Source organism: Fulmarus glacialis, unplaced genomic scaffold (assembly GCF_000690835.1).
Source record: "Fulmarus glacialis isolate BGI_N327 unplaced genomic scaffold, ASM69083v1 scaffold30996, whole genome shotgun sequence".
Taxonomy (NCBI): domain Eukaryota; kingdom Metazoa; phylum Chordata; class Aves; order Procellariiformes; family Procellariidae; genus Fulmarus; species Fulmarus glacialis.
This window is the reverse complement of record NW_009218003.1, coordinates 15,820-26,029: the sequence shown is the minus strand read 5'-3', so window position 1 is coordinate 26,029 and position 10,210 is coordinate 15,820. Positions and strand designations below refer to the sequence as shown.

The following is a 10,210-nucleotide window of genomic DNA, read 5'->3' as shown; positions in this document are numbered from 1 at the left end:
AGGCAGAAAAGGCAGGCTTGTCTGTTATACGAGTCATTCTGTCTATACCCCAAATGTACTTAAATCGTTCCAGCAAAAGCCCATGGGTCCACTCCAAACAAACCACTGATGAACTTCTTCTCAAAGTACGGATCATCACAAGGAAAAATAATACTCTTTAGAGCATTATTTTAACAGTAGTACTCCATACTTTTTTAAAGAAAAATACCAAAACCCTGCAAGTCCTTTCTTCCAGGTCTGTTAATTTGACCACCCTCCTTGGGACTTGCAGACTGATCTTCCTTCACTGCGTAGCACATTCATTGACATTTGCAGTATCTTCTCCCTTCAGATCGTCATTCAAGCTTTTTTTCTGCTCTATTTCGACCTGGCAGAGGAAAAAGAGGGAGAACATTTGTAATGAGAAAGGAAAACAAAAGATTAAAAAATCTTCCTTAGTGGCGGTTCGTGTCCTGCTCAGGTGAAGAAACTCTTGGTAAACTGAGAGGGTTGTGAAAAGAAATAGGCTGAGGAGGGAAAGCTGGATTTTATTTACTATAAGTGTTTTCAGTCTAATCCAAACAGTTTTATGATTCAACAATGTCATGACATCATTTCCAGAAGAGATAATGTCATGCAGAGAACCGGTCTCACATAATTTATATTCATTACCATCCCTAGCTGTACTTTGATTCCAAACCCAGAACCAAATCTGCAGAGGATAGGTGCTTTCCTAAGTGAGAGCAGAAGACCAGCCTCAATTTTAAACTCTGCAAAGACTGATGTATAAAGCAAAGAGATTCATTTTCAAAATGCACATCTACATTTGTGTTCTAAATTTCAACACCTCCGAAAACTCAGCGATAATCCAATGTTTAATTCTTACAAGGGATACTTAGGAAGATCAAATACCATCTCCATGGAATTTAAGAGACTACTAAAAATGTAATTACAATTACCATTAAAAATATTTGCCATGAGAATCTTTTCAGTATCTCTCATCATTGCTCTTAAGGAAGGCAGGTAGGATGCCAATTTCTCTGCTGAGTGATCAGCTAACATGCAAATTTTGGCATACTGAGATTCTTGGCAGGTATATACGTAGTGCATTTTCCCATCTGCTCCTCTCCTTAGGGCAGGCAGGAAGAAGCAATATTTAAGTAGAGAAATAATGTGATCCTTTTGTCTGCTGTAGCACTCCCACTGTAGCTGCTGTGAAGAGCAGCAAAACTCCCTGCTCACACGCTTACCGTACCAGCAGTACGTGTATGCTCTTCCACAAAGCAACTGCAAGCAAGTTTATGCCATCTTTGCTGAGGGATAATCCACTGCTTGTTTGCCAAGAATCAATGGGCTGCACATGGGTAGCTCCTGCACAGAGCCTGGCATGTGCCAAATTCCCACCTCAGCTGCCCATGGGATCTTATTTGTCTGCCCACACTTTTCAAGACAACGAAGCGTGCAAAGTAACCATGGTGATTGCCACATGCTCAGTTTTACCTTGTAACTGTAGTGTGCTGAATAGTTGACCCACTTCCTCACGTCGGTCTTGTCCTCAACAGAGATGGACCGTACAGTGGCTTTGGATGCAGAAGTGGTGGGCATGTCAAATTCCACATCTACATAGCGGACAAAACTGGAAGGCACTTCCCGGTCAGAGCCAAGCTCTAGGTGACAGAAGAAGCAGTGAGGATGGCCAGAAGCTGGAAAAAGAGCAAACAGACATGAAAGTTGTGTTGGACGGATCAGAAAACACAACATCTAGAAGGAAGCGACATCACAAAACTGCAAGAAACCAAAGAATCTGCCTGGGTGAACTAGTTCGTAGCAAGTGACAGTATCTTACCTGTTTCAATGTTGCTGGAGTTTCCAGAGGAATTAAACAAACTGCAAAAAGGACTGCCAATCACTCTAGTTTGCTTTTAGTGGGTGAAAATACAAGATGTAAATCAAGCACAGTAGGGTAAAGGTATTTCCCCTCTTCTGATTCCCCCAGTGTATGTAACACGCCAAGTACATTGTGGCACATCTTTCTGAAACGTCATGTATTGATAGTAAGGAAAGGTGGGATTTGGCAGATATTTCACATTTATTTGAAATTGTTATCCCCATTTTTAGCAAAAGAAAATATACTGGATAAGGTTAAATAACTTTCCTGGATTCAAAAAGCAAATTTGTGGGCAGCTTGGAAATAACTGTTTATTCCTTACTCTAATCCATGACAAGATGGCTTCGCATTAAAGATGGCAAGGTGAGGAAGTAATCATGTTTAGCTCTGTCATCTGTAAATGATAACCTTTGTTATTATTTTTTCCCCTTTGTTTTTCTGGACAGCAGTGATGTTTAAAAATTAAAGTAGGGACTGCTAGTCAAGCTAGGCTGGTTTTATTTCTGACTGCTGCCAACTCCCTAAGCTCTTGAGCAAGTCGTTTAAGGTCTGCGCCTCACTTTCTCTCTCTGCAAAATGAGGATGAGAGCCTTCAAAGCCACCTTGGGCTTTCTGATTGAAGGGATCCTATTATCTAAGTATGTGTAAATGAAAGTAACGTATAAATAAATGAATGGCATCCTGGTCTGCCACTGTTACAGGCTTTAGGATTTCTGACTACTTGTTCATTGGGAAGGTTCTTCTCCGTACAGCTCAGCAAGGTGTACAGGACAGAGAGAAGGAAGGAGGAAGGCAGGCAGAGTGAAAAGAACTGGGTGGGAAAAGCCCAGAAGCTCCCCCTGGGAAGAGGAGGAAAACACCGCCTGTGAAGGACTTGCAAGCCTGGGCCTTGAAAAGGAAGTCAGCTCCTCATCCAGAGCCCAAAAGCCAGCCTTGTTGAGCTGAAGCTTGAAAAGCAAGATGTGGGATTTTGAGATATTACTTGTCCCAACAGGATGAAATTGAGCACTCTTTAGAGGGCTTAGGCATTGCAACATCCCACTTAACCTCTGAAATAGAGTTGGAAAAAAATGTCAACCCAGTGTAAGTCTGGATAAAAATTTCATCTGGAGTCAGCCTCATAGTGCCAAATGGTCTAGCCAGAGTTGCCTCACAACTGGAAGGTTTATAAACTTATGTCTGTGCAGCAAATCCAGCAAGAGGCTATGCAGTTCAGCAGAGACCACAGAGATATGCAGCATCACAGCTGGAGCCAAGTTACGAATGCGTGCGTGCAGTACCAAGCAGATACAAAAGCTCGGGTTCTGCAAGCATTAAAATACATCACGTGCTTTTCATCAGGATTAATTATCCCAAGCAGAGCTGCCCTGGTTCTAGAGCGAGATGGGATCTCTCTCTGACAGCGCTTCGCAGCTTTTCATACCTGGAGCACACTTTTTCTGGATAAAAAGCAGCGGTGCACAGCAGACCTTCAAGAAGATCCCACCCACCACGGGCTAGCAGCAGCCCCATGTGCTCTCACGGAGAACACTGTGCCCTCCAGCACCGCAGGGCTTTTGCTTCTGCCCAGTTCTTGAGCTTGGCTGTGGGGGGCACACCTGCGGCAGCAGTGCACTTCAGCCTCTGCCATGGGACGCTCGGGTGCCTCTGCACATACCTGGGAATCACCGCTCTCTGGCACTGCGTTATGAAGATGCCTAAAAATGAGTCATCCCTCAAAAATCCCGTGTTCAGCACTCAGTGCTGGCAACCAACTCCCAGCCTCAGGCTCCCCATCCGTTCGTAACTCTTTCCTCACCCTGTACCAGTCTCGGCAGACTTCTCATTGTAATCCTTCCTGCTCATCTGCTTTGCTATGCTTTTCCCCTCCTCTAGTTTGCCGTGGGTTGCTCCCTCCTTCAGACTGCCTGGGTGGCAGCGGGGGCCCACAGCAGCCCAGGAGAGGCGGCTCTCTGCCGTTCAGCTCGCGCCGCTGCACTCCTCAGCTGGCATGTGCTCGGTTGCTTTTGGGATGGACGCATGTGAAGGTAACGTTGGGACGTGTTTAACTGGGCTTGAGCACACGGCGTGACAGGTGCTTTGGAGATCTGAGCTTTTAAACTCTTCATAATTTCAACTGGACACGTGGAACCAGCAACCACTCTTCTAATACACCTGAGATTTTAAAAAAAAAAAAAAAAAAAAGCAGGGGGGGAAATGAAGGGAAAAAAAGCCAAAAAAAATTAATGCAATGCAATTAACAAAGCAATTTTTCAATAATTTAATTTCTTCTAGTAGGAGTATCCACTAACAGAAACGACCATGCACAACACTCAAAAAAATGTGGAAGTTATTCATTTAAACCAGCTCAGCACGGTAGGCAACCAGATGAACTGATTAAGAAAGCAACTCCTCCACTGACGCTATAGCAAGAATACCAAGCACATCAGTGTTCATTAGTGTCCCGAGCGTGAGGCACACAAGGCACAACTTCTGTAGACTTTCTCTTTGTTCAACAGGCTCATTCAGAGCTCTTTCTGAACAGACAGGTACACTTTTCAGTAAAATCAGGAGGAAATCAACAGACTGCTTTTGTTTTGCATCTCTTGCTTCCTTGAGCTACTAACGTTTCATTCTAACAATCAAGGACCTGATAATATAATTCATATATATGCATGGGTTACCGTGATTGGAGGGAATCTGTTCCAAACGACTCTGATGTCCCAACATCAGGGATTAAATGATTTAATTTACTTCAGAAAGTATACCAGGCAGCATGCCTGGGATCCACAGCCAAACTAGACCAAAGTTCAAATATCCAGATCCAAGGCTGTGCATGAGCGTTTTCCCACGATCAAAGACGGGGTAGATGTTTTCCTAATATTCTGCTGGTGGATTAAAAAAACCCAAACATATGGAGGCCAGCCAGCTGCAACTGAGGTTCTGCAGAGCCTGTAAATAGGCTTTCTTTATCAACTGCTTTGATCATATTAATTGTGAATATGAGAAGGGCAATAAAGTTTAACAAGCTATTTTGGAAAGGATTTCAGCAATGTGCTCAGTAGAATCCAGTCCATGGTTTTTTCTTAGGTCAAATCACAGTCAGAGTACAGACACTCCTTCATCTGTCATACGCTTTTCAATGTCCAGTCATAAGCAGACGCTTTGGCTACAAAATAATACAGACAGTGCTGATAACAAGTTCCTATAGTGAGAGTGCAGAGGGCCCCATCCCATTAGAAAGCACAAAGAGAAAACATTTGGGTAAGACAGCGAAGCTGCTGAAATAATTCTTCACAATTTGGGAGCTAGGATTCTCAACCTGAGCGCAAGCAGTGAGCTTCGGGAGGGACCGGCCCTCCTGCCCTGGCCGTCAGGGCAGACCACAGGCGGGGCGGATGGTGTCATACGCCTCACGTCTACACAGAGCCAGCACCAGTCTGCATTCAGGGAGCGGAGTGAAGCACAAGAGGTCCAAGTGGCTACCTGGAGACCTCTGGAGTCCCTGGGATCACGGTTGCAAGGGACTGATGTGTCAGAGCACGCAACGCGGATGAACAAAGGGTCCCATCGCAAGTCTGTGCCTACATATGTACTTCTTTGATAGGCACACGGGGCTGGCAGATAGGCACGTGTGCTGGAGGCAGTCATGCAATGCATATGCCGCAGGCCGTGTGGACAACTTGTGTGGCCTCTGGAGGCAGGATGGAGCTGGAGACTGTGGCTACCTGCAGCGTTTCTCACCAGCTGCAGTGTGATGCCACCACCTCTCTCCTGCTCTGTTGTCCCAGGCACCAGAGCAGTTCATTAGCAGACCAGACCTGCCACAGTAAGAGAGCATGAAGTGCGAGTCAGGGGAATATTTTTATACTTAGTGCTTGAGAACTGCATCATTTATCGGGACTTCTGCAAATAGGTGGAAGTGAGTTATTACATGACTTGTGGATAGGGCTGGATACAGCCAAGCATGGACAAGGTTGGCAATAGACCACACATCAGTGTCATATGGTCAGAAGTGTATGTGGTCCATCAGGCAAATCTAAGAAGAAGTGGGAATCAATGCTTTTGAGTACCACTTACCTCCCTCTTTGTTCGCCACATACTTTGAGTAAGGAAAACCACGGGACTGTCAAGAAATGTAAATAGTCCTTGAGAGGTAAGGTCAGATTTAAACTACACTTGGCCTGCCCTGTCATCACTTTGGGATTCCCTCCCTCTCATGTACCTCATGTGTCCTGGCCAAGACAGTGCTTACAAGGCCCTTCCTTTCCCTGAAATTACATCTGTCCTGACCGGAGGGGTGAGGACACTCTCTTCCTCTCAGGATGTAAACAAATACTAGCTGCCCTGCGTTCTGCACGGTGACCGTGATGCACAGATGCTCTGCGGCAGGGCTCCAACAGCAGCGCCAAGTCTGTGATGCATTTCCCCCTGACACAGGGTATATATAATAAAACCTTACACCAGGAAAGACGAGATCAAGGAAACAGGAGACATGGATCAACTTCTCCCTCAAAGTTGCGATGGGTAAGGGAGCATCACCTCGCAGGAGGCAGTGAAGCCAGGAGTTCTGCCTCTTCTCCTGTTTGCTACCAGCGTGTTCTGTGATTATGTTAAAGTTTGGGGGCTTTCGTCTCCCCAGCTGTAATGTCTATACGGTATATGGAGATCTTTGGTGAGAAGATGCCACAGAAGGCCCAATTTCACAGCATCTTGCTCCCAGAGCTCATGCAGATGGCATACTGAGAGTTTCCTCACAAGCATGTTATTGCTCATAAACAGTCTGAGGTTAATTTTTTATTGCGATATTTCTCTTGAGTTCCCGAGCTCGCTCCCTTATGCCCCGCACTACAGAAAACACGGAGCCTTCACTTTTGTCAGTGATATCCCTCTGGTGTAAGCTGGCGTACTTAGGCCGAAATGTGATCCAAAAGATTAGAAGACTTGGATCATTGTTTTGCTGACGCTATAGCTCAAACTCAGGAAAAACATATGTCCTTAGAAAGTGCCAAATCTGGTACAACACTGAACTTTCAGGGAACACCGAATACGGAAACCCGGTCACCCAGCTGCATTACTACAGCATTAACACTGAAAAGTGCATCTCATTTGTAAAAAGCTAGTCTAGATCAGAGAAATCAAGAAGCAGAATTCACTATGAATAAAAACAAACCTGAGTTGTCTAGCTTTACTGCACACCATGGATGAAAGGCAGGAAGTGGAATGACTGGCAGCGATGGCCAAAGGGAACAGTAGCTTGCTCATATTATTTGAATTTTTAATTATGAACATGTTACCAGAAATGCAAACAAAGGCTTGTGCGTTTTATGTTGGTATACTCTCTTCAGGTTTAAGCTGTATTTACCTGTCTGCACTAATTACAGAAACATAGCCACAAACTGGTGTTTGGAAATTTTTCTTTTTTAAATGGTTGCACAGTATCTTCTGTCCTCTTACAAACCCCATTCCAGACACTTTGTACCACTTAGTTGTGGTACACACGTTGAAATATATAGCACTGGCCCAGTATGCTTGGCAATGCATGGAAAAGAAATCACATGTGCTGGAACTACCGCAATTTATCTGGTCCTGTCATTCAGCCCCATAGCATAGTATCTTGCCTTTGCAACCTACCTGAAAAAGCCCTGCTTCCAATAACAGTGCTAAGCACACAGAGGTGTTTGATGCCTAAGTCCCATAACGTACTCATAAAAGCAGAGACAGAAAGCATATTTTTGCATCTGGAAAACCTAAACCTGTTTTTATTGTTAGCAATGTCTGTAGGATATGTAAAACTACTGCAATGAAGGGTCAGATAAATGCTTCATGCAACTAACTGATGTCCTTTGGTATACTACAGAGGATGATTTATCCCTCACCATGTAAACCCAGTATTCCCTATCTTCCAAAATACAGTTTACTTCCAAAATTAGTTTACTCCTGCAGAGATGGTACGCACCACTCACCTGAATTTTTGTCAGGCAGTCGATTTATCCTCCACACGATGGAATTAAAGGCATGCTCATATTTGGCAGTTCCCAAAGTTACTCTCATTACTGGCTCAGAACCAGACAGACTGGTTGATCCAAAAGTGGCCCCCTTGTTCACCTTGGCTTTCAAAGATTTCTCCCCCAGGACGCTCTCCCTGCGGAAGTTCTTCACCCACTCGTTTGGCACTGGGTAGCGGATCATCACATTTTCACACGGGACCTGAGTTAAAGGGTCACGGTTGGAAGAGAACCCGGTGGACATCATCAGCCAGCTCTGCACCTCCACCTCAGCACCATTGATGCTGGCAGCTGTCCTCAGAGTAAAAGGCAAAGTTTTCTCAGCAAAGACAGTTCTGAATCGCATCAGTTCAAACCGGCAGGCATCCAAGGGGTTGAACAGGATAATACGGGAGTTATTAAACATGTCCTCATCCACACATGAATGGAACCGACAGCTGTATAATTTAATCCACTTAGTGGTAGTAGTGGGCATAATATCCTGCCTTGCAACTATTTCATTCCCTTTGACCAGGATATCGTTAAGGCCCAGTCTGCATTCTGCCAGGCCAGAAAGGAAGCTGAGAACATAGATATGGGTCAGCACACTGTGCTGGAGAATCACACTGTCTCCTTTGGCCAAGATGCCATGAAACTCATCCCTGACATCAACCGTGATTTCTTCTTCTTGATAGTTTAGTCCCACTGTGCTCAGATCTGTTGATGAGGCTGGCAAGCTCATCAATGTGTCTTGCACAGCACTGATGAAGCTAAGGAAGTCTTCATAATCTGTAGTCCCAAGCTTGATAATTTGCTCTCTCTCTGCTGTGTGAGCAATGGCTGGCTTAGGCTGATACTTCTTTTTCTCCTTGTAGGTTGTGCGGTCCAACCGCACACTGTGTATCCTTCCATTCTCATCATAGTTCTGGAGTTTGCGCTCTGAAATCTCATGATTGATTTCAAGTTTGAATTCCCGGAAAGGCTTCTCCAGTCCTTTCTCATAAAAAAGCTGTATACATCCACTGTCAGTCAGCTTGACGTATATTGGTCCCCAGTGCCTGGATGACATAATATTCTTCTTCTCTGGGATCCTGAGCATCATTGGCCATCCATCCTTTGGCTGAGCTGGTGCCAGGTTAAATAAGGCTGCATCCAGATCATATGGCATCATGGGGTCATCATCAGGCAAGGTAGGGCTGCTCACACGATCTGGGTCTCCAATCTGGAGTTGCTTGAGCTGCTCTACAGCATCTGTGTGGGTTACACTTTTGTCTGCCTCATGGAAACTGATGGTATCAGGCTCTTGATGGAGAACAATGAGAGAGTCTCTTTGGCTTTTGCCTGGAGCACTGGAGACAGAAGAACTTTTGGAACGCCTGTCTCGCTCCTCAAAGAATGAGCTGAATGGATTGATGGGTGAGGGTTGGACATCTCGCAGAGATTCATCCAGGAAGGGATTAGTAGCACTCCATGGTGGTGAAGGCAACTTGGTTAAGGAGGAGAGATCTAGTTTTTGAATTTTGGAGAGGTCACCTAATGTGCTTTTAGGACGTTCTCTTTTCTTAAAGGATGTAGTGAGGTTAAAGTTAACATCTGGAGTCTGTGGTTCTGCAGGTGGGGTGTCTGTTTTCAAGGGAGAAAGGTTCTGCGGTGAAACACTGACTTCATTGTCATCAAAAGTCACCCAGCTGGGAAAGCGAACTGTGGTTGGGGTAGATGAATGCCCATTCATTGAGGTGTTGTTCAGCTGCCAGTTGACAGCCTCCATATCTACCTCTTCATCTTCCTGGAGAGACGAGGAATTGTCTTTAAAAAAAGAGGGGAGGGAAGGAAATTTCAGCTAATTATTCTGAAGCTACCTAGTTCTCTCCACTAAAAGAAAAACACAGTCTGCACAATAGTTTGCATGCTCAAGAAAGGCCTATTCATATGCTGGGCAAGAAAGATAATCAAAAGACTTGGCTAAAATGCTGAAGAATTTCTGGCAAGAATTAATGAAGAAACAGATTCAGCCAGTTTTAAATGGACAGTTTAACACAGAAAAGGAATGCAGGAAGAAATGTGAAAGGAACGACAGCAATGATTGTATTGCTTTCATTCAAATATAATGACCTAAAAAAGAAACTTAGCCCACCTGTTGTAGTGATTTTTTAAAGCTTCCCTCTCTAAACTTTCAGGCGGCATTTCTTCTCTCCACTTATCTTCTGTCATTTGCCTGTTTTATTCCCTCTCTCCCTTGTTCTCATTTTTTTCCCCTTCTGTCCCCATCCCCTTTGCTCTACAGAAGAATCCAGTGGGGAGAAGGAACGAATGCTGAGGAAGAGCACTTCTCCACTCCATCCCCACATACTTGCCTGCACATTTGCTGTTACCACAA

The 10,210-nt window shown here is 44.7% G+C and overlaps 1 protein-coding gene across 1 annotated transcript; it reads right to left on the bottom strand.

The window, feature by feature from the left end:
* Positions 1–283: 283 nt before the first annotated feature.
* STON2 (stonin 2) lies at positions 284–9,634 on the bottom strand. Its single transcript, XM_009579906.1, has 3 exons — positions 7,813–9,634; positions 1,480–1,682; positions 284–367 (listed from the first exon to the last, which is right to left on the bottom strand). The coding sequence occupies exons 1-3, from the start codon at positions 9,599–9,601 to the stop codon at positions 284–286; spliced, it is 2,076 nt and encodes a 691-aa protein (XP_009578201.1). The 5' UTR covers positions 9,602–9,634.
* Positions 9,635–10,210: the final 576 nt, after the last annotated feature.